The sequence below is a fragment of the Lepidochelys kempii genome, chromosome 14 (genome assembly GCF_965140285.1).
Source record: "Lepidochelys kempii isolate rLepKem1 chromosome 14, rLepKem1.hap1, whole genome shotgun sequence".
Classification (NCBI taxonomy): Eukaryota; Metazoa; Chordata; order Testudines; family Cheloniidae; genus Lepidochelys; species Lepidochelys kempii.
This window is the reverse complement of record NC_136393.1, coordinates 6603096-6626898: the sequence shown is the minus strand read 5'-3', so window position 1 is coordinate 6626898 and position 23803 is coordinate 6603096. Positions and strand designations below refer to the sequence as shown.

General features: G+C 45.5%; 3 protein-coding genes across 17 annotated transcripts in view; 2 read left to right on the top strand and 1 right to left on the bottom strand.

Annotated features, from left to right (window-relative positions):
* The window catches only part of AMZ2 (archaelysin family metallopeptidase 2), a 31640-nt gene extending 22079 nt beyond the window's left edge, over window positions 1–9561 (top strand). For 3 of the 4 annotated variants that reach the window (XM_078848444.1, XM_073311689.2, XM_078848443.1), the window contains exons 7-9: window positions 5740–5792; window positions 6701–6785; window positions 8044–9558. In XM_078848444.1, coding sequence (XP_078704570.1) covers window positions 5740–5792; window positions 6701–6785; window positions 8044–8064 — 159 coding nt within the window. In that variant the 3' untranslated portion in view covers window positions 8065–9558. Of the gene's footprint in view, window positions 1–5739; window positions 5793–6700; window positions 6786–8043 lie in introns of all 4 variants that reach the window. The other variant, XM_078848445.1, reaches the window with a different exon arrangement.
* ARSG (arylsulfatase G) overlaps window positions 2700–23803 on the top strand; it is an 84320-nt gene continuing 63216 nt past the window's right edge. For 2 of the 11 annotated variants that reach the window (XM_073311678.2, XM_078848442.1), the window contains exon 1: window positions 23182–23268. The gene's annotated coding sequence lies outside the window, so the exon portion shown is untranslated. Of the gene's footprint in view, window positions 2809–18685; window positions 18767–20619; window positions 21154–21211; window positions 21324–22894; window positions 22967–23123; window positions 23269–23803 lie in introns of those variants that run through there. The other 9 variants (XM_073311673.2, XM_073311675.1, XM_073311674.2 and 6 more) reach the window with 9 other exon arrangements.
* SLC16A6 (solute carrier family 16 member 6) lies at window positions 7074–21699 on the bottom strand. 2 transcript variants are annotated; one of them, XM_073311684.2, is made up of 6 exons: window positions 21213–21699; window positions 16560–16801; window positions 15649–15792; window positions 12949–13077; window positions 10616–11437; window positions 7074–9725 (listed from the first exon to the last, which is right to left on the bottom strand). In XM_073311684.2, the coding sequence occupies exons 2-6, from the start codon at window positions 16792–16794 to the stop codon at window positions 9505–9507; spliced, it is 1551 nt and encodes a 516-aa protein (XP_073167785.1). In that variant the 5' UTR covers window positions 16795–16801; window positions 21213–21699; the 3' UTR covers window positions 7074–9504. The 2 variants fall into 2 exon arrangements, with proteins under 2 accessions (XP_073167785.1, XP_073167786.1); XM_073311685.2 differs by lacking the exon at window positions 12949–13077.

Below are 23803 nucleotides of genomic sequence, written 5' to 3'. Positions count from 1 at the left end.
TAAATGTTTGCAGAGGATTGTGGTGTTTATTTTATTTAGATTTTTTTCTAGCATTGGAAAAATAGGAGCATTGGACAATGAGGAGTCAGTGGCCAAAACCCCCATGTAAGGATGACACAGTTTTCACAAGTAGAAGCTGCAAATATGGAACGGTTCTGCTCGTTCTCCAGGCACTGTCACTAAATCAGGGAGAGGAGTCCATTCCCAGTACCTGCACAGATTCCCTACGCAAAGGCCCCTAACCTGCAGTTGTCTCCGTGTGGGTGCAGGGGTGTGTTTGTGTAGAGTCATTTGCAGGATCAGGACCAAAGTGAGTTTTTACTTGGTCTTCTCCTAGAGAATCAGGAAATGGTGTCTGGGTACTTTAAATTAGGAACAGAATGAAAAGAACCTGGTTAAAAGAGACAAAGCAGTACAGATTTAATTGATGTGTTGTGTGTGATGGGTTTAATTTCCCGTGGCAGGGTATTGTTTTAATTACGGTTACCAAGACCCAATTATGCTTTCAATTTTCTTTATATAATCCTGTTAGGACACTTCCTTAGTCTGTTGCTGCTAAATTGCTTTCTTCCCATCATCACCCCAAAGCAAGTCTGGTGGGCCAGGTTTCACACTGTGTACAATTTTCGGGATTATTTTTGCACTTTATTTCACAAAGGTACATTTGTGCTCCCTTCCCAATCCCTATGCTTTGTGAGTAATTAGCTTTCTATTTAAATTTATAAATAAACCAATTTTATTTCAACGGAAAAAATATATGCCAAAGGAACATTATATGATTTGAAATTTAAATCAGTTTACAATGTGTTCTAATATTTATTGCTATTATTATTTTCATTGTGCTGTGTTTGTGTAAATGACACGTGACAGTTAAATAAAAGGACATAATCCATGCCCCATAGAGCTTCCATTCTGAGTCTGTGGTTCTGTAATCTGATCAATGTGGGCAGACTATACTGAATGGAGGGTGCGGTCTGCTCAGGAACAGGGATCTAGCTATGCAGATCAGATTGCAGGATCAGGGCCTAATCCTGCAGGCACTTCGGCACAGGAGTAATTTGTCTTACATAAGTACTCCCATTGTCGTCAATCTGATTTCCTGGGTGAATAAAGTTTACTCACATGCTTTAGTGTTTGCAGAACAAGGTCCAAATCTCTCCAGGCCACTTAGCACCTCAATTGTTAAAGGCAGGTAAACCTTTATTTATGTTATTAGTGGATTTTTGTTTCCACCAATTTTGGAATAATCAATCCACACAGGATGTTCATTACATCTCTGCTTTCATCATATTTTTAAAGTTTGGCTTATATTTGATGACAATCACTAGGGATAAAACTATGGAAAACTCTAAAAGACTACAGTGGGTCCAAAAGACTAAATCTTATATGGATTAAGATTTTTTTTTTAAATGACAATATTTTAACAATTGAATGTTAATTTATGTTTGTATTTAAATACTCTGATCATTCACAGGCACCAGAATTTCTTCCTCTACATAAAAAGAAAGTGTATTCCCAGTCTCCATTTTCAATGAGTTTTAGTTAGAAATATTTAAAGGAGGTGTGAAGGTTCCTTATTCCACTAATGCAGGGAGTGCCATAAAATGCAGAAAACATAGCTGAGAAATGGTGAGCGAAAGCAGAAAAATTACTTGTGCCCCAGTTGACTCTTTCTATGCAGGCACAATTTATTTAACTCCATTTTATTTTTGGAAATAAGGAGAAAAAGTGTGTGTGTGAATGACTGAGTGAAGAGGAATCTTGCAAGGATTAAGTGGTAGTTTATGCATAGGGAAGGTAACTATGGATGGCAAGTTCACTAGAACCTTTATTCCCATGTGTAACATGAATATTCTCCTCAGCCAGGATTTTCAGGCTGAGAGGGTTTGAACGGAGAGGGAGAAATTTGATTTTAAATGTTTCATTGAAACAGAGCAAAATGCTTCCTCACAAAAGGTTGTATGCAGTGCAGTTGTAAGCACTGTTGGTTCCAGGACATTAGAGAGACAAGGTGGGTGAAAACAACGAGAAGTCCTTGTGGCACCTTGGAGACTAACAAATTTATTTGGACATAAGCTTTCGTGGGATATAACCCACTTCATCGGATGCATGGAGTGGAAAATACAGTGAGTGGGTATAAATATACAGCACATGGTACCTGCTACTGTATTTTCCACTCCATGCATCCGATGAAGTGGGTTATATCCCACGAAAGCTTATGCCCAAATAAATTTGTTAGTCTCCAAGGTGCCACAAGGACTCCTCATTGTTTTTACTGATACGGACTAACACGGCTACCCCTCTGAAACCTGTGACCATGCAAGGTGGGTGAGGTAATATCACAGAAGTTGGTCCAATAGAAGATACTACCTCACCCACTTTGTCCCCTCACAAAAAGAACATTTAAAACAACAACACAAATCACCCTGCTTTCAAATGACTCTCCAGATGAGTGAGACTGTAGGTCTGCTGGAGGTGCAGGGCTAAAGATTTATCCAACACCCAGTAGCAGAAGAGCAGTTCCTGGTTCTGTCTGTGTGGGTCATTGGAAGCAGGAAAAAATATTGCTGCCTTTTGTTGTGTCTGCCCTTAGACACACGAGTGCACGTGCAGACGAATTGTTCTGGAGTGGGCTGGAAAGCAATCATAGGCTTCTGAGACTTCTGCTCCACGCATGGGTAGGGCAGTCAGACTGTGGTGGGAGGTGCAGGGCCTCTCTCTCACCCGCTCACACACGTGTCACGGGCTGTGCAGCGGGGAAGATTAAACATGGCAGGCAGGCAGCAGCAGGCTGCTCTCTGTACACCAGTGAGTGCACCAATCTTTATTTTGGCTTTATGGGGTGTTTGATTTTACACTGACTTTTCCTGGTGGTGGTGTGCCAGCCTCTTTAAACCTGTTGCATTATAGAACTTATTGGCATGAACTGTGAACCTTTTGTTTTGTATCTGGGAGGGGGCATAATGTGGCCTAGGAGCTAGATATGGCCTGTGTATCTCTGTACAGTAATGTGTTTGCCTCTGCCAGATCTCTGAAGGTGCAGAGGAGGGCAGAGCGGAAGGTGTGGTTATAGCTGATAAACTCACAATGCGTGTGTGGGTAGCGGGGAGGGTAAGGGGAAGGATAGGGGGAGATTCTAGTCCAAGCATATCTCATGGTTGGTGGATATTTTTTTGTGATGATATATGTATGACTGAGGTGGAATCCAGATCTTGCCTTGTAAGACCTGGTTGCACTAGTGTGGGGAGGGGGTGCAGAGAGTGGCTTCTCTCCCATTCCCACACACCTGTTGAGCAGCAGGGCAGGAAACCCACTCAGCACTCAAGAGCTAGGCCCTGCTACTGCAACATCCTGGACACTGCTATTCTACAGAGCTGTAATCTGCTGGTTAGTGAGTGTTGCCAGGTGCCCAGCTCCTTGTACATGTGCTGCAATGTGCAGCAAGATTTGCATATTGTTTCTTCTCAGAGAAGCAGTAAGGTGTGCCCCACTGTACATTCACCCTGGCACTTCATGAGTCAGCCTGACCTGCACTGCTAAAATGACAGAGGATCCTTACATGAGGCCAGTACTGTCATACCCCTGAGCATGGCAGATAGAGCAGATAGAGAGGGCAGGATTTGGCTTTAGGCCTGTCTACACAGGGGACTTATTCTGGAATAAGGTAAGGTGTGAATTCAAAATGCAGTCTGGAATAGATATCCACACTGAGAAGTGTTATGGAATAGCTACTCCAGCCGATTTCTGCTGTAGACAAACTGTTAGTTGTGACCCTTAGGTGTCTGGCCAGTTGTCAGTGCAGCACATGGTGTCATAAAGGATATTTAGGAAAAAAAATCCAGCAACAGAAACCTACTGGGGAAGGATTTCTGTGGTTTGGACCAAATGCTGCAGTCTTTATCCAGGCAAAACCTTAATTGACTCCAGTGAGAGTTTCTCTTGAGTGAGGATATCAGGGTCAGGTCTTGCGATGGTCTGCAGGATTTACCTTATTATTACTTTGCATCTTATCAGTGTGTTCATTCATGTCTCTGGGTGCACATTATTCACTAAGGTCGAGCACCCCATTAAACTTTTCACATTACACAGCAACCACCAGCCCTTGCTCACCATGAGGAAAACCCTCCCCTGCCGTAATGCATAGGTACACAGAAGGTCAGTAATCTCAGCCCCTGTCAAATTTCCAGAGGGAGGGGTACCCAGCTACGGACCTCTCCCCACTGAAAATGCCCTTGCTCCAATCTGGAGGGTGTGAAATAAAGGGCAGTCTGAGCATGGAGGTTGGGCTTGAGGCCCTTTGCAGGTAGTAGGGTTTCATGGGTGGAGATTCCCATAGCATTTTCCTATGGATAGATGATCTCTTCCATTCAAAATGACAGTTTCCCCTTTTCAGACCCTGATACCACCAGCATTTCCATAAGAGGCATTTTGTTTTTTGCACCTTAGAGACTAACACATGTATTTGGGCATAAGCTTTTGTGGGCTAAACCCCACTTCATCAGATGCATGGAGTAAAAAACACAATAAGCAGTATATATATTATAGCACATGAAAAGATGGGAGTTGCATTACCAAGTGGGTGGTCAGTGCTAACGAGGCCAATTCAGTTAAGGTGGAAGTAGCCTATTCTCATCAGTTGACAAGAAGGGGTGAATATCAAGAGAGGGAAAACTACTTTTGTAGTGCTAATGGTGGCCAAGGCAATCAAGGTGGATTTCCGACAGTTGACAAGAAATATGAGTATCAGCAGAGGGAAAATGACTTTTTGTAGTGACTCATCCACTCCCAGTCTTTATTCATGCCTAATTTGATGGTGTCCAGTTTGCAAATTAATTCCAGTTCTGCAGTTTCTCACTGAAGTCTGTTTTTAAAGTTTTTTTGTTGAAGAATGGCCACTTTTAAGACTGTTATTCAGTGTCCAGGGAGATTTGAAGTGCTCTCCTACTGGTTTTTGAATGTTACAATTCTTGATGTCTGATTTGCGTCCATTTATTCTTTTGCATAGAGAATGTCTGGTTTGGCCAATGTACATGGCAGAGGGGCATTGCTGATGCATGATGGCATATATCTCATTGGTAGATGTTCAGGTGAATGAGCCCCTGATGGTATGGCTGATATGGTTAGGTCCTATGATGGTGTCCCTTGAATAGATATGTGGACAGAGTTGGCAATGGGGTTTGTTGCAGGGATTGGTTTCTGGGTTAGTGGTTTTTCTTGTGTGGTGCGTGGTTGTTGGTGAGTATTTGCTTCAGGTTGGGGGGCTGTCTGTAAATGAGGACTGGCCTGTCTCCCAAGGTCTGTGAGAGTGAGGGATTGTCCTCTCTGCAACATAAGTTTACAGAACAAAACACCACTAACCGTCAGGCCCTAACTAAAACCTCTCCAGCGCATCATCAAGGATCTACAACCTACTCTGAAGGACGATCCCTCACTCTTACAGATCTTGGGAGACAGGCCAGTCCTCCTTCTCTCTGCTCTCTTAGTTCTGGTCTTGTCTACTCTGGTCAGTTGGATGACAGGTTCATTATGACATCAGAAACCAAGAAAGCAACATCTAATGGGGAATTGTAAATCTTTTTATTTTTTGGGGTGGGGCTCAGACATGACATTACTAATATTTCAATGGGAAAAAATTGTAAAACCTCATCTTTCAGGCCTTATTTATATATCATATAGGCTACAAACACAGGGTTTTTTTGCCTTCTGCAAGTTACCCTATGTAACGTCCTTTATCTATAGATACTGTATATGGATGACATTGGATCTAACGAACCAGACAACTACAAGAGAAGGTATTTTATAGTCATGGTTGAAAGAAACAAATTGTATACATGAACTAACTTAACTTGCAGATATAGTGTCTGAGTCTCTGTCTAGCACCTTTAGTAATTTGGACCAGTGCAAAGTGGATGTAAAATGTTACCAAATAAGAATGGTCGTGTTTTTACTCTACTTTGCTCTGGTTTAAATGACTGCATACAGGGCAATAGACAATCTGGCCGATGTGATCAAATGGAATTACTTTAAATCGAGGTGGGGGAAAAAGTTAACTTAGAAAAGAAAAATGTTATAGTGGAAGTCACCAGATGGCACTGTTACAGTTTAACAAGTGTTTTTTTCTTAGCATGTGAGCAAATGTGCAATCTGTTATAGTTTTGTGATGCATGTTCTTTTTGGGGAATCTGTTGCAAATAGCATGTTTACTGTCCACCTTAATCTAAACAGTTAATTCTTGTGGCAGAGTTGCTTCCTGAAAACTGGCTATTGGTGTTGACACTGGGATTTTTGAAAGAGAGGTTTGCTTGCATGGTGTTTGATCACCTTTGTTCCAGGACTGATGTATATAGTATAAATAAAACAAGTCACATTAAGAAAGTGCCACAGATTTCTCCTCCAATGAATAACTAGTAATAGTACTTACTACCCACTTTCATGCTATGAGCTATTAATTAAATAGGGAATTGTGGGAGGGAGTGGGGAGAATTGGGTTAAATTTAAAGTAATATAGTAAGAACCAGGGTTTTGCAGAAGAGAAAGTTAATGCCTCAGGAAGTGTTATGGCCCTGTGCAATTTACAGTTTGAGGCACCAGCCAGCTGCTTTGTAATATAACAAATATTCTTTTCTAATTCACTGAGACAGTATAATTACATGTGTTTTAGATATGATGATGATCCTCAAATGTGTATATGTTATTACAGCACAGTTACCTGTCAGAATGATGCACTGATTATAGCCCAGAGTACAGTGGTACACATTTTACAAGAGCACCAGTTCTCATTTAAGGTCAGTGTTAATCCACCCTCTCACAGGCAACCAATGTAAAAGAATGCATGGTTGCTCAGGCCATGGGGTAAACACAGTTCTTCAATCTCAGCAAGCTGCATGTGATAGCAATGCACTCCTGAAAGCCTGTCTAAACAGGGAATCATAATCAAGCCTTTTATTCACAAGGGTGTGTGTTACTGTTTGCAAGGTTACTACAGGACAACTAGAAGCACAGCACTGTTAGGTAAAGAATGCAGAAGAGATCTGGAAATGAAAGGGGCAAAAAGTGTTTTTCAAAAAACTTTATTGTAAAACTCAGTATTTTATGTCACTTCCAGACTTCACTAAATACATTACAGAACAAACCAGCAAATCCTGGTTGGAACGCGTTAAGCCTGCTTCTTCTGGGTCTTTTGTGCACATATGCATACATGCACGTGCCTGCTCTTGCTATGGACATAAACAGAGACTTACTGTGCAGCCATTTATAGACATTACTGAATCTGTATTGGAAATCCTTGTAAAAAAGTGACAGTAGAACCTCGTTAATCTGCAGAACAGGTAGTTTTCTCTCTCTCTCACACACACACACCCTGGCGGCCTCTCCCACTTCTAAACAAGTTTATAATAGCAAAGTGCTGTAGTGAGGTCTCGTATTACTAAGACTTCATTAATTTTACAATTATATTCTACAGTACATTTACCAGCATGCCAGAAGCATTAGCATAAATTAAAAATAAACATTTACAAAAATAAATAAAGTTTTGTGATGCAGTATTGTGTTTGTTCGCTTACTCGCTAATTCACAAAATCTAGTCATCTACAATGGATCTTCCAGTCATTCATGCAATTTAGCGAGGTTCTGCTGTACATGATAAAGTGCTGAAGGCATATATATTTAAAAAAAAAAAAAGAAACAAACTGCAGTACAGGCTCACTAGTTCTCAGGCAGTAACAATAGATTGCTACAGCCACTTTGTTGCAGGAATGTGTTTCTTTTTGGACATTTAAGACAGTTTGAACAAAAACACCTTCCTAAAGAGAGGAGTTCTATACAGAGATTGTCCCACATTTCTATGGCTGATAAAATACATAGCATAGCAGTTAATAGACAGTGCCACTTCCACTTAAATACAGAGAAACATGTCAAGCTGTATGCGTACTTAGAACCAAACAAACTTTTTACTTGTCCCCCTGAGTTGCTGAGTGGCATAAAAATGCATAAAGGAATTTATCAAAATAGGAGTGAGTGAACAGCCAATTTGTTGTCTTTCAGAATTCCCTTCTTTATAGGTAATACAAACAGGAAACACAGTAAGGACCCAGTCCTGCTGTCACTGAAGTGAGTGGCAAAATACTGACTTCAATGGGAACCAGGTACAGTGATGATTTTCTTTCCGTCATAGAAGACCAGTTATTTGATGCCTACAGAAGCTTACGAACACACTGATTGTATTCTAATAATGTAAACTGGTTCTGGTAATGGCCAAGTGCCTTTACTATTTCGTATTAGCTGTGCTGACTTTATTCATGTTAATTCAGTAGTGCTGCAAAGATTTCTTTATGTGCAGCTGTGGTAAGTGAAAGTTGCAGATATGTTTGGGTGCTAATCATACAGGACCAGATTCCCAGCTAGTGCTATTCAGTGGAGCTATATCAGTTTACACCAGCTGAGGATATGACCTACAGTTTATTAAAAGATGGATAGTCTCTTGCATTCAGTCTACCACAGAATAATTTTAAGAGCATAGTTGTCTAAGACCACCATAATAAAAATCAGACCACATTCACAACAACCTGTGATTTTAAAAACAAAAATCAAACTGAGTTTACAAGATCGGCCTTGAAAGGATTGGTGCAAAGGAGGTAAAAAGGTTTTCTGCTAAATCAGATATTTTCTCTCCAATTCAAATTATTTATCTGATAGCCTTTAACAATCCTAGAATAACTTAAAATAATAAATACTGGTTTAAATTAAAGACAATACATCTTGCTATCAACAGGAAACGATTTGTAGGATGCTAGTTTGTAAAGAAATAACTTTATAGTGAAATATCTGCAGTAATAACTGGCCATAAAAATAAGTGGTAACCTCTAACTTCCCAGCATTTACAAAATTCAAGTTAACTAAAAACCAATTGACTAATAATTCTACTTTAACTAATTAGCCTACCCTATTGTCCTTATGTCGCCTTACAATGATCTGAAACAAGAGTCCATGTTCTTCTGATAGAAAACTCAAGAGTTCAAATTACTTATATTTAAATAATTTCTTCTGCATTATTTATTCTGTGACTGAATAAGATTTACAGTTGGGGAAGCCTGCGAGGCAATCAAAGATTGTGACTTAATAGATTTAGTTGTATGGGCCACTTTGGATTTTCATCCATATAACCTTATGTTTTCCACTTAAGAGCAGTTGAACTTCAGGTATGCATGTCATGTATTAGGAAAGCAGAAATGTGAACCACATCTCTTCATGCGGGACAGGAGTATTCTTATGTAGCTAGCAATGCGTGGACATCTCATATGGAACCTACCATTGCTGGTTTAAAAAAATAAAAGCAATCTTTCCAGAAGAATAGTTGTTGATGGCAACTTTTTCATATTAAGATTTTGCATTCCCTTTGAAGTTTAGTTTTAGAACATGGAGCAGAGCGGACTTGTTTTTCCCAGATTTAACACAGAGTGTATTGATTTATAAGGACCAACTTTTTTATGCTATGCTGTCACAGCTTTATACTGAATCATCTGTTTTTCCAAGATCCATTTCAATAAAGTCATCTGGTATGTCTTCTAAAGCTTCCGATGCATTTCCTTCTACACCCTGCTTCTGACCTTGACACAGGACTGCCTTGCAGGGTCTTACTAAGGACAGAAACACAGCTCCCAGTATCATGCCAGCAGCACAGGAGTAGAAGGCTGATCTGTAGTTCTGTGTCACGTCCACTAGCACACCTATGGAGGAAGCATTTTAAATCTATTAAAAATAATAATCACATCTCACGCTTGTCCACCATTTTTCTGTCCATCCCATTACCTCAAAAACACCCCCCTCCCAACTTTTCAATATAGTTGCCACTGTATTTGTATGAAGAAAAGGAGTACTTGTGGCACCTTAGAGACTAATCAATTTATTTGAGCATGAGCTTTCGTGAGCTACAGCTGTAGCTCACGAAAGCTCATGCTCAAATAAATTGGTTAGTCTCTAAGGTGCCACAAGTACTCCTTTTCTTTTTGCGAATACAGACTAACACGGCTGTTACTCTGAAACCTGTATTTGTATGATATTGCAAGTTGAAGATAGTTAGGTACTGGTAATCAGCTAACCATTACGGGTACCTTTTTAAGCCTTAAAATATCAAGGGTTAACTTACTACATATTTAACTGATATCTGCCAATACAGGACTGACTTATTTTTCAGGGTGTATGGCTAGAAGGCACTGTATAAATGAGTTGTTTACATGTGTATATTTCATTAAAACCCAGAAAGAATGCCAGTTTTAGGATTCTAACTGGAACAGGCTAGCCGTGCAATATTTTCCTTCCTTGAGGCTCTTCTATAGAGGATGCCTCATGTCCAAGACACTGCAGTGCTGCATTTCTGCATTGCAGCAACCTTCTTTCCAGCTCAAGAGGGCTGGATGGGACATCATTACTTGGAGCCTACCACTATTGCTCCTAGTTCAGTCAGAAAGGTTGTTATAAGGTATTCTCACCTTCCCACCCAGGCACAGGAGTAACACTAACCACAGGCCTAACCCATTGCAACATGGTTATTAGGAAGAGGCATCAATAAGAGTAGCTGATTTCAGCTATTCAAAAAAGGTACGTATTTTAAAGTTACCTGCAAGGGGTGGTCCAGCCAACCCAGCTAAACTCTGAATGAACACATACACTCCAGCTGCAGAAGACATCCTGTCAATACCAGCCACATCATCTTCGGCTAACATTGGAATGTGTGTGCCCGCTACAGTTCCAAGCATGAACCCAAAAAATATGCTACATATCATCAATCCCCAAAATTCATAGGCAAGAGGGAAGGCAAAGAGAGCTATGGAGAGCAGAATGACACATATGAGTTCAATGTAAATCTTGCGGATAGGCTTCTTGTTGAGGAGCCAACCGGCGCTAATTCTTCCAAAGACTTCAGCAATGGCCATTGCAGACAATATGTATGCAGAACGATCCTTGTCGATACCAAGACTGATGCTGAGAGGAATGATGTAGAGTGATGGAGCAAAGAATCCCAGAGTAGCAAATAGACCAAAAAGTGCATAACAAATAAAGCCGTGGTCTTTCATCACAGAAAAGTCCAGTAGTTGGATTTTTGGTTCTTTAGGGGAGCTGCTAGCTTCAACAAGCATCTTTATGGTTTCCTTTGGTTCTTCACTTTTCAGCTCTGCTTTGGTGTTTCCAGGCACACTGCTGGGTGAGGTAGATACTTCTACTCCTGAGTCAATTGAATCTATTGAGGTGCGTGTTTGCTCATTTTCAAGCATGTACTTAGTCTCTGTATGCTCTTCTGTTGGCAATACTTTCACTTCTTCCTGTGCTTGGATAATAATCGGTCGCAGCAGTGATCCACAGATGACAATGCCTAACTGTAGCACTCCAACTATCAGGAGACTGTATCTCCAACCAATCTGCTCCTTCAAAGAGGTGATAGCTGGGGAAATGGGGAGCAGAGAAGAAATTATTAAAAACAGGAAGCCTCTAATTTTTTTTTTTAAATTACACACAAAAAAATCAAAGTTATTGGATCAAACTCTGCTGCAATAGGGTCCAAGGTGTCTCAAATTAGGCTCCTAAAAAACTAATGGCCACTTTTGAAAGCATAGACTTAGTGACTTGCTCAAGATCACTCACTGACTCACTATCAGAATTCCAGATTCCCAGTTTTAGGCTTATTCTACATTGGCTAGTAGTTAGAGTCTGACGTGTAGTAACTATGGGATTTCCCTTCTCTGGTAAACAGTCTTTTCAGACATTTCTTAACTGGCATGGGCTGGCAGGCACTTTGACCAGCAGGGAGCAACTAGGTATTATTTTTAATGAGTGTGTGTGAACTCTGTTTTAAAGTTTCCTTTCCTATCTGACCCCATCCTGAAGCCAGTCAGTAAGGGGGATGTTTTTTTTCTATTCAAACTGTGTGCTGGTGCTTACATACAAGCCTTTCATTACAAGGGTTTCTTTAACTGAAAAGGGGTATTTTGCATTAGTTGAAGGCACACCAGTAGACTATTATCTGATCAGTAGAGAAATGGCAGGTTTCTTCTACTAGCACTTTTTTCAGAATAGCTAAATGAGAGGAAGCAAAGATGATGGGGAGTGGGTTTCCAGAAAGTACAGTACTAGAAAAAGCTTCTTGTCTGCTTATGGAATTCTAGGAAGGTCTCATGCAATTCAATCTCTCAAGACCTTGGGGTTAGGTTTCACATGACACATACTCTGAAAGATTAGTGAAGACAGAGCTTGAGGTTAACTCCATGTTACAGCCCATGCTATAAAGTAGCCATGGTAACTACCCTGCCTTATTTTTAGCTTGCCAGAGCTGTACAGGGAACCTACTAGATGGTGTAACAGTGTAGTTTACCCTATTTGGCCAGCACAGACTGAGACTAAAAAGCCAAGCCTCTCCCCCGACATTGATTTTTTTTTTTTTTGGCCAATAACAGGGGCAGATTGTTTCCCTATGATGTAACACCATGCAGGAGATGGGTTCCCCTTGCAGTTTTCTTCTGCATTCTTCTCAGGCAGAGAAAGGCAGCAGAAGGCTAGGGCTACTTGTCCAGAGACCTTGTGTCTCCTGGGAGCTCTGGGTTCCTGGCACACCCCCACAAACTCCATCTTCAGTGAAAGTTAAGACATGTCATTGTCTTGTGACCAGAATAACTAGGATCTAAACTTAACACTATGCAGGAGAAACGCATTTAAGCGGTCTATCCAAAAATTCCACTGGGACTAATTTTGAAGTCCTTACTCAGGCAACGTCTTCAAAAGGAGTTTTACCCTAGTAAGGACAGCACTGGCCCAGTAACTACAAGTGTCAATGAAATCAATATAGTTGTGATTAAGGTGTCAGCTTATGTAAGAATCGGGCCCTCATTTGATTGGTAGGAGGATCACAGAATGTATTACTTACGTACACTTGTGTTTACAATATTTTGGTCTATATACCTGGTGCAAAAGAGAAGACAGCAAAACATTCTCCTGTGGACGCCACTGCAGTGACCAGTGAACGCCGTTTGTCAAAATACTGTGACAAAATGGTGACAGTCGGGAGGAAAGACAGACAGTATCCCAAGCCTGTGAATAAATGTCAAAAATTGTCATAATGGGGAAGGAAGCAAGCTGGATGCGAATGCCAGCTTTCCTGGTGGTGAAATTATGGTATCAGTTCTGCCAACTAAGTAACTCACCTAGGGAAAAACAGAATGACTGACCATGGCCAAGACCCACTAGATCAGAGGTGGGCAGACTACGGCCTGCAGGCCACATCCAGCCTGCGGGACTGTCTTGCCTGGCCCCTGAGCAGGGAGGCTAGCCCCCGACGCCTCCCACCCTGTCCCCTGTAGGCAGTGCTCAGGCCCACCGCTCCTACTGGGCAGTGTGCGGAGCGCAGCTGGCTCTGGCCGGGTGGTGCGGCTGCGAGCTCCTGCTGCTCTGAGCAGCATGGTAAGGGAGTGGGGGGTTCTGGGGGGCAGTCAGGGAGCAGGGGACGGGAAACAGGGAGGGTTGGGAGTCCCAAGGGGCCAGGATCCCGGGGCGGGCAATTGGGGCGATGGGTCCCAGGAGGGGGCGGTCAGGGGATGAGGAGCAGAGGGTGGGAGTCCTGGTGGGGCTGTCAGGGGGGTTGGATAGGGGGCTGGGTTCCTAGGAGGGGGCAGTCAGGGAACAAGGAGCATGGGGGAGGGGGGTGTTGGAGGTTCTGAGGGGGGCAGGAAGTGGGAGGGGGCGGATAGGGGGCAGGGGCCAGGCTGTGTGCGGAGGCACAGCCTTCCCTACCCAGCCCTCCCTACAGTTGTGCAACGCTGATGTGGCCCTCGGGCCAAAAAGTTTGCCCACCCCTGCACTAGATCCTGCTTCCTACTCTCAAATAACTGGGAATTTCCAGTTGGAATTTCCAAGGATCATTTATTTAGTTACTGGTTTGTGTCTCTGGTGCTCATCACCCTAGTGTCAGAGCACTTCCTGGACAATAGCTTTATCTTTAAAACACCCTGGCCATGTTGGCAAGTATCATTATCCCCAATTTACAGATGGAGAACTGAGCTACAGGGAGATTCAAGGGCTCAATCCTGGTAAGGTACTGAGCACCTTCAGCTTCCACTGAAGTCATAGGTATGGCCCTACCAAATTCACGGCCGTGAAAAATGTGTCATGGACCATGAAATCTGGTCTTGTGTGCTTTGACCCTGTACTATACAGATTTCATGAGGGAGACCAGCGTTTCTCAAACTGGGGGTCCTGACCCAAAAGGGAGCTGCGGGGAAGAGGGGTCGCAGTATTGTGACCCTTACTTCTGCGCTGCCTTCAGAGCTTGGTGGTTGGAGAGTGGCAGCTGCTTGCCAGGCCCCAGCACTGAAGGCAGCGCCCCGCCAGCCGCAGCACAGAAGTAAGGGTGGCAACACCATACCAGGCCATCCTTACTTCTGCGCTGCTGCTGGCGACGGCTCTGCCTTCAGAGCTGGGCTCCCAGCTAGCAGCCGCTGTTTTCCAGCTGCCCAGCTCTGAAGGCAGCGATGCCATCAGCAGCAGCACAGAAGTAGCAACCCCCCTACCATAACCTTATTCCCAGCCCCCCGCCCCAACTCCTTTTTAGGTTGGGATCCCTACAATTACAGCAGTGAAATTTCAGATTTAAATAGCTCAAATCATGAAATTTATGATTTTTAAAATCTTATGACTATGAAATTGACCACATTTGACTGTGAATTTGGTAGCGTCCTAGTCATAGGGAATTGACAGTGGTCAGCACATCTACAGGATTATTTGACAATTTTCAGGATCAAGCCACAGGTGACCTGGCCTAGGTAACACACACGAAGTGTGAGGCAGAGGCAGGAAATCAAACCCAGATCTCCAGAGTCCCAGTTCAGTGACTTAACCACAAGCTCATCCTCTCTCTCTGGAAAGGGAAATAATTTCAGAAGCGTCTGGAATGAGACTCTTCACAGCAAGGCAAGTGACTTCGGTGTGATAACAATACTCAGAAATCTTCCAGAAGATTGTGTGCGTGCACACACACACACACACACTATAATATATATATATATATATATATATATATATATATATATATAGCAACCTAAATATCCTCTTTGCAAAGCTAAGTGATGGCTTTTTATTCATGCACAAAAACTGAATTTTATATATCAAGTGTACACATCGGTTTGGAAAACAAACATTGATGCCTAGGAGATCATAAAATGCAGTATGCCCCCTTAATATTCCCCCCCAAACAAACAAACCAGGCAAGAGTTCTGTGGGAGAGTTAGAAAAGAAATCAGTTTTGAAGTGACTGACACAGGCAGTCTTTGTGAAAGAAATGGGTTTTAAGGAGAAATATGAAGAGGCGAGATGGTTTGTTGAATGAGAAATGGGAGATGGTTCCAAGTGTAGGTGGCAGCCTGAAACAACAACAACAAGAAATAGAATTGGCAAATGATAAAAGAGGAACAACAAGGAAGCAGGACTGGGAGGAGCATAAGGAGTAAGACGAAGAGTCATTAAACAAAAACAAAAACCAAAAAAAAAAAACAAAAAACAAAACAAAAAAAAAAACGCAAGCCAGTTTAGGATAAGGGAATCCTAAATTGTGTTTGCTGGAAACTTCACCAGCAGACGGAGTATCTGAGAGATGTGGAAGTAACTCACCAGAAATTAGGCCAATTGTGATATACATCTCGACAACTGTGCGTGCAAAGGAGGCCGTGACCATTCCAATACTGATCAGTATACCTCCGACCATCACCACAAGACCATGACCAAAACGATTACTCAGGACTGTAGACAAAGGAGCTGCATTGGCGGGGGACAAAAGTGCATAAAGCATGACAGTAATTTGCAGAACGCCTGTTGTCTCTGATCTCTTCTCCCCATTTTCTCCTTTTATCCTTCTAGTCACTCTGACACTCTTCTTTGCTCCATGCCAGTCTACGCCCACACCCTTGCCACTCTATCTGCCCTTCCCCGAGCATTTTCTACCCAGCAAGAAATCTTGCAGCCTGAAATAAATACTGTAGGTGAAATCTTGGCCCCACTGAAGTCAAAACTCCCACTTCAATGGGGTCACAATTTCACCTTTAGTGCTTTTATAGCACTTACCAGCTATATATGGCAAGTCACTTTACAAAAGTTGGGTGCTCATTGTTATCTATCCCTCATGTTTACGGAAACTGAGATAGAGAGATCTTAAGTGACTTGTCCAAGCTCACACAAGTCAGAAGCAGAGACATGTACAAAGCCCAGTTCATCCCAGGCCCCATCTGTGGTGGTTCAGAATGAGAATGAAGAAGTGAATTGTGGAAATAGCAGAGACTAAGAAAGGGAACTGATGAGTAGAGTGTGGGATGGGACGTTGAATGACTTACCCCCTCGTTTCCTTGCTCTTTATGGTTCGTGATAGCGGGATATGCAGGCTATCAACCATAGATAGCTCAGAGGAGGAGAGAGTATATATACACTAAGTGATGCGAATGTGTGTAGATCCCAATATGTATACGGGTGCAACAATAACATGAACACAGACCCTTAATTTTCAAACTGAACATGTACTGTGCACTTACCTGTGAAAGTTAGTACAAACACACATATTGAAATGATCCACGATATCTTGCTGTTCGTTTCATCAAAGCTTTCCATCAAATCATTAAAGAAGACTCCAAATGATTTTATAATACCATATGTAAGTGCTTCCACAACAAAGAAAGCAAAAGCAACAGTCCATCCCCATCCTCCATCAGGCACTTTAGTATAAACATTTGGGGTGGTGCATGACATTTTTATAGTGTTGACAGTCATTCTTAATCTGGAATAGAGGGAAAAAAATAAAACTTTTTAAATTCATTTTTTACAAAGCCTAATAATTGTAACATCACATAAAAAATATTGGGGAGGAGAGTCCCTTTCTCGTTCTGCTGCTGTGAGATTAAATACAGGGGACTCAGGTAGAAGTTTCTCTTTTCTATGATGAGATGGGAGTGGTTTGTCAGTGGGCCCTTTGAATCAAGAACCAGAAACTCATCACTCAGCATCAGGACAAGCTGTCCCAATCAGCAAAACCAGTGATTAAAAGCAGTCATCTGAGTTAAATGCGAGATACAATTCATGAAAAAATAAATAAATCCACAGGAGAGCCCCAGAGGGCTCATGAAATGACACAGACTTCAGAACAATGCCCCAACAATCAAGTTTTTCTAACTTGCTGACATTGAATGAAACGTAAAGTAGTAGCAGGAGGCTGAGACTTCCATCTTGCACTTCCTCAAGGACCTCTGCTGTCACAGTCCAAAGCTCCAACTCAGCTCTACATGGTTTCTGCAGAGCTGGTTAGTTACGTAAATCAGCTAGAAGCTATTTTTTTCCTGTGGCTTTTAAAGCCATTAAATGCTTTCCTGAGCACTCACAGGGGCTGCTAAGATTCAAGGAAAGAGAGTGGAGTGGCTTGGATCATCAAAGACATAAGACAGGGAAAAAACCAACCAACCAAACCAACCCTCTGTTCCCTTCACCTCTCCCTCAAGTAGCCAAGATGAATTTGGAGGTGGGTGCAGCCCCTAGTGGTTCTTGGGGCTAGGAAACATTGGTCTATTCTGAAGCTTTTCCCCTGGAAACAAGGATTTGTTAGGATCAGTTTGTCTGATGCTGAGGAAGTTAATGGTGACCTGCAAAACAGACAGACCAAATTGCTTCTGCATGATGGGCTGAACACTTACAGCAATAGTGAAGGAAGGCACTGAACACATTATAAAGGAAAACCACGTGTCCCCTTACCATAAGTCTCAATCATGATGACATGCGAGAGATTGCTGATTAGTGCTCAGTGAAACACCCAATCATGCATCTGGTGACTTCACGCTAACCACTAATCTAGTCTGCAGGCTAGGACTGGCATACACATGTAAATAAGTCCTACTGTTAACAACACTGCTTGGTTTTCTGGAGTATTTTAATACCCTACAGGATATTAAGCTAGGCCCAAATCATCCTGGTGTAACTCTATTGATGTCAGTGGAGTTACACCAGGGATAAATGTGGCAGATTAGCTTTTAAAAGTACTGCAATACTATGTCGAAAAACAAATCAACAGAAAAAGACCCCCAAACCCACACAACCCAGGGTTAATCTTAGTGCTTTCTGAAAACTGGCCTTGTAGCGGGTATGACGGCACCAAGAGGACTCATGGAGTCCCTGTTGCCAGCTAACCAGAGTAGGTCAAAACTCCATTTTATTTTGTAAGCCTTCAACATACACAAGTGCAAAGGGTCATTTCTCTTTCTGGGCACCTTATAGACTAACAGACATATAATACATGCATCAGATGAAGTGGATATTCACCCACAAAAGCTTATGCTCCAATACGTCTGTTAGTCTATAAGGTGCCACGGGACTCTTTGCCGCTTTTACAGATCCAGACCAACACGGCTACCCTTCTGATACTTCTCTTTCTGGAGCTCTCAGTAAAAACCAAGGCCCTGTGTCACAACAAGCATCCCACTAGCTGAGGAGGGCTAAGGCCTGTACTTCTGAGTAGGATGGACAGAGAGGTATGAGAGACATCATGATCTACACTGCGGGACGGCCCTGTCACCCACCTGCTGTGTGACTTTGAGCAAGTCACCTCTCTCTCTGCTTATTTCCCCTCCCACCCTTTCTCTGTCTTTTCTGGTTAGGACTTGTCTATACTATGGAGGCTACAGCACCGTAGCTATGCCTCTGTAACCCCATAGGAGCCGGATGAGGGACATGCCAGTGCTTCTGGGAGCTGCTTGAGGTAAGTGCCGCCTGGAGCCTGCACCCCGACCCTCTCCCATGCCCCAACCCCCTGATCCCCCTCCTGCCCTTGAACTCCTTAGTCCCAGCCCAGAGCATCCTCTTGCACCCTCATCCCCAGCCCCACCCCAGAACCCACACCCCAACCCCCAATTTTGTTAGCATTCATGGCCCACCGTACAATTTCCATACCCAGATGTGGCCCTCGGACCAAAAAAGTTTGCCCACCCCGACCTAGCTGCATCTACCTCAGGGATTAGGAGCGATGAAGCTATGTCAATTTACAGCTTAAGTACAGACAATGCATTAAATTGTAAATTCTCTAGGGTGTGAACTCTCTTACTATGTACGTCTTACTGTATAATGCTCAGAACAATGGGACCCTCTAGGTGCTACAACACACTAACCCTAACCTTGGATCTTGAACTATTCCCAGCTGGTTGCTTTATCCCTGGTCTGCTATTCCTTCCCCCCCCCCAAAATCTTTACACAATAATGTTTTCCTTCCCCAATTTTCTACCTGAGTTGCTTGAAGGCATCCATAAAGATTTATTTGGGAAAAGCCCAAGGTATCTGTTAGGTCTTGTATGCTAATTTCAGCTTAAATTTAGAGTTCAAGGATTAATTTCAAACAGAGATACTGACACACCCTTTAAGTGTAACAGAAATCTGTATGTATGGAATACTCTTTGCTAGATTGTGGGTCTATTAATTAAAAGCTGTTCCATTCTATCATGTCAATACTCATTCAGAACATGCACTTAGGTATATTCAAATGCACTTCAAGATTCCTTATGGAAAGGATGGCAAAAGCTGCTGCAGGGCATTTGATACAAGTCACTAATCCATTTACAAGATCTAGTTTTTTAACGATGCTTAAGAATTTACAGTTTTGCTACTTGAAGCGAGTCCCATAGGGATAACACTTACTAATGGAAGCTGAAGAGTAAGCCTGGGGTAGGAGGCATGTTGTCTACACAAATTCTAACTTTTCCTACTTGGGTGAAGAGACTGCAGAAGGGCAGGTTTGTGCTGAAAGACTTGGTGACTTAAAGAAAATGACCTGCCTTCTTTGGTTAAGCACAACGGGTCAAATCCATACATGTTGTAACTCCATAAGTACACTTAGTGACTATACACACAAAGACTAAATTCCTCAGAGCTAGCTAGAAATGGCAATTAATAATTCTGTATTTCCAGCAGTCGCCCTAATATGCTATTTGATTTCTGAACAGAAGACAGTCAATGCCTAGAGTAGTTCACAATTAGGGAAACTCTTATAGGGATCATGTATTTCAGAGATGCTATAGCACATCTCTTGTGGAAAGTGTCTTTCACATTGATGCTGTGTTGAAGAAACAGATATATTGTTGGTTTTTGTAGAGGTGTTGTACAAAGTTACTGTATATATTTTCCTATCATACTGCTGTTCTCATTTAAATCCAGCCAGAGAAAACTGGTTGAAGATACTTGTTCTCAGAGGGCACTATATCAAACAACAACAGCATCCTAAACCTTCTGTAAAATGGGGATTGGGAACAGGAACTGAAAACGAACCTTAATAACTTAGGGCAAACTTCTGCTGTCTAGCCACTCAGTGGAGAGAATGCGGGCATGCCGGTCTTCCCCCTTCAACAGAATCTCAGATCCACCTGGCAGATTTTACCAACATTGTGTCCTCCCAAAGCATGCAGAACCCTCCCTGCTCCGGATCTCAATGCTGCTTCATCTGTTCTCCAAAGGCACGGAGGACCCTCTCCAAAGTGGACCTCAGCACCCTGATTCAACAAAGCATTGGATGATGTGTTCCCGTCCATTCAGCATTTAAACCTGTGCTGATGTCCCACTGACCTCAGGGAGACTTAAACACACTTCAATGCTTTGTTGACCAAGAACGGGGTTGAGCATGTGCTTAGCTTTATGGCTCTCCTTTGCTGATTTGGAACTTGACCTCAGGAGAAAGCAGATCGTTAGCGTCCAAATCTTCCTTCAAAGTTTTTTTTAAAAGACTCTTGGTCCTTCAGCAGTGGGGGCCCTAGGGATACAGACCGGTGTGCAAATCTGTGGCACGCCAGATGTCATAAAAAACTGAAGAAATGAGCGAGAGACACTAAAAGAAAAGCAATTTTGAAATATACAGCCAAGCAAGTGCCTTTAAAAGCAAAAAAAAAAAAATAAATCTATCGATCAAGAAGGACCACGGCAAAAATTATCTGGGTGCAAAATCATCAATCATCATCCCCTCGTGGTTCCTAAGTGGTGTAGGGAAAAGAAGTGCGGGGGCAGACGTCCGGCATCACTTTCTGAAGGTTTAAGCAGCCCGGTGACCGCGGGCGGCAGTGCTGGCGAGGGCAGCCAGCTGTTCCCTGGACACACGGATGCTCCTAGGTACAGACATAAGGAAACGGGCACGAGGCAACAAACTTTTAAGCATGAATCTCACTTACCAGGTTTGCTGCTGCTGGTGGGGGAGGAGGAGGAGGAGGCGGCGGCAGGACCCCCCCCGCCCCCGAGCCACAGCGGGGTGCAGGCGAGCTCAGCGGCGCATCAGCAGCATGGTGAGGGGGCTGGCTGGAGCAGGGGGGGGGAGGGGCTGGCAGCCGGCCAGGGACCCCGGTGCAGGGCTGTGGCTGGAGAAGGGGTGGGGGGGAGGAGGCGCTAGCCCCACTGAGCAGGGCTAGGGGGTCTGTGCCCGGCTGCTCCCAGCCCCCCGCGCCGGGCTGCCCCCCAGCGCCTTGCTCCGGCGGGTCCCGCCCGTGCCCGGCTGCCCGAGTGCCCGTGCGGCGGGGGCCCTGCTCCTGCCCGGGCGGCGGCGGCGGCAGCTGTCCCCCCTCCGCTCGCGTCCCGGCTTTATATAGACCGGCTCGAGCCGGTCTCTGCCGGCGGACCCGGCGCGCGCGGCAGCTCAGCAGCGCCATGTGCGCGCCGGGCCCGGCTTGCGGCCGCCGCCGCCGCTCCAGCCCCGCGTGCGCTGCAGGCGGGGGGAGGGGGGGGGTGCGCGGGGGTGCGCGCCGGGGAGGAGGGGCCGGGGGGGGAGGGGCTGCCGCCCAGAGTCAGTGTGCGTGGGCGGGGTGGCCCTTCGTCGTCGTCCTGGGTCTGCCGCTGTCACCCCAGGGTGACCCTCCCCTCCCCCAAATACCCCACACCCAAGGGGGTGGCCCTCCTCCCCGGATAGCTTGACTCTTTCCCCCCCCCTCCCCCGCCCAGAGCCAACGGGTGTCCTGCCTCTGCGGTGCACGCCCCCGGGGTGTCCCTCTTCCTCCCCCAACGCCCCGGGGGGTGCCGCTCCTCACAACCCCCAGGCTCTGCCCCCCACACCCAGAGACCCTTGATCCTTTGCATTTCCCCACTCCTCTTCAGCTACTAGCCCAGACCTGGGAGAGGGCGTCCCCCCTTCACTGGGGGCGCGGGGTGGTGATGGCCCTTCTGCCCCCCCGTCCCGTGCACAAGCCAGGGGATGCTCTCCCGCCGGAGCATCGGACGCGGGGCCCGGGGAGGCCGCCCAAGGTAACGAGGCCGAGCGAAGGGCAGAGGCGCAGCCAGCCCTGCAACAGCCGCACGCAGGGCTGTGGTTTGGCCAGCCGTGCACTCCGCTGGCCTTCAAAACCAGCCTCGCCAGAAGAGGGGCTGCAAGGAAGGCTGTTTCTTCTGCTCCTTCCAATAGCCCCGATGAGGCCATTATGACTGGGAATGGGACCCGCCGGCTTGCTTGCGGGTGGGAAGACGTGAGGGGAGCGGGGGGCAGCCGTGCATTTCACCGTACTGCGACCGGGGTGCAGGCAGCTGCTGGACTCAACCTTCAGCATCCTTCAAGCTGGATTCCAGAGGCTGCTCCAGGGATACGTGGCCAAACGTTCCCGGTTTACTGCCTAGACCCCAGAAAGAAATCTGAAAGGATTCCTGGCTGGCACCAAGCCACGGTCCTAGACCTGTCGTTATTTGATGCCAGAAGAGGAGCCGTCTGCATCGTAACATGCTACAGAATGTGATTTCATCACCATGCACCCGTGCAACGCCGAGCAAAGGCGCAGACTGCCGAGCAAGCAGCCCGCCCGCAGGAGCGCAGCAGGGAAAGAAGTTGGGTCGGAGGAGTTACCGCTTGCGTTCGGGGGGGGCGGGGGGGGCTGTGGCTTGGGGGGAGTAACTGGGGGAAAAACCAACATGCCGCAGCCCCCAGCGGCTTACTGCACCCTTGCAAAGGGTAAGTGGGGGGGGGGTCTCTGTTGCAAAGGGGTCGGGGGAGGGGGAGGGGGGGGCTGCAGCTGCTGCTCGCGCCGCCCGGGCTCGGTGTCTCCCCTCCCCCACGCCTCTGGCAGCGCGGCTGCCCCGCTCCCCCCCCCCCCCCCAGGGGAGGGGAAACCCTGGAAGCGCCTCTCCTCGCGTTCGGGGCCCCGGCGGGCGCGAGCCCGGCGGCAGCAGCCTCCGGCTCGGTGGCGCGAGCGCGTCCCAGGTTCGAGAAGCTCGTGCAGCTGCCGCCGGCTGGAGCTGGTCCGGGCAGAACAGGTTTCTGCCAGTTTGGGTGTGGGTGTGGCGGCGGCTGTGTGTGTGTGTGTGTGTGGGGGGGGGGGGGGGGCGGAGCGGTCCCCTGGCTGCAATGGGCCGGGATCCCGCCTGGTGGCTCCAGGCGCTGGCGTTGCATGGTTGCATCCCCCGAGCAGGGAGCCAAGCGGATCGGCCCCCAGCCCCCGAGTCAGCAGTTTGCAACCTGCACCCCTGCGTGTGCCGGAGTCGGCTCCCTGGGAGCTGGGCTTTGTTGTTTTTTTTTTTTTTTAATGGCGTGGGCCGGGCGGCTGCCGCTTCTCATTGTTCTGCAGCCAGCCCGGCCGCGCCTGCGAATTTCCCCGCGCTGCTCCCTGGCTCCCCGGGCCGGGCCGGGCGGGGGGCGGGGGGAGAATTAGACTTTATTCGCCTGGCCGCAACTAAAATCACTCGCCCTCTGGGCAAAAGGTTAAGGAGACTCTTGCGGGGGGGGGGGTGTTTAAATCTTACTGCGGCGAGGACGTGAAGAGAGGGTGATTTTGCTAATGCTGACCCGCTT

Coding starts and splice junctions, on each gene's coding strand:
- SLC16A6 (XM_073311684.2), bottom strand. CDS start 16,794: ATGACTGTCAACACTATAAAAATGTCATGCACCACCCCAAATGTTTAT. Junction 15,793..16,559: donor GTTTGTACTAACTTTCACAG/GTAAGTGCACAG, acceptor CCGCCAATGCAG/CTCCTTTGTCTACAGTCCTG. Junction 9,726..10,615: donor GGCTGGACCACCCCTTGCAG/GTAACTTTAAAA, acceptor CTTCCTCCATAG/GTGTGCTAGTGGACGTGACA.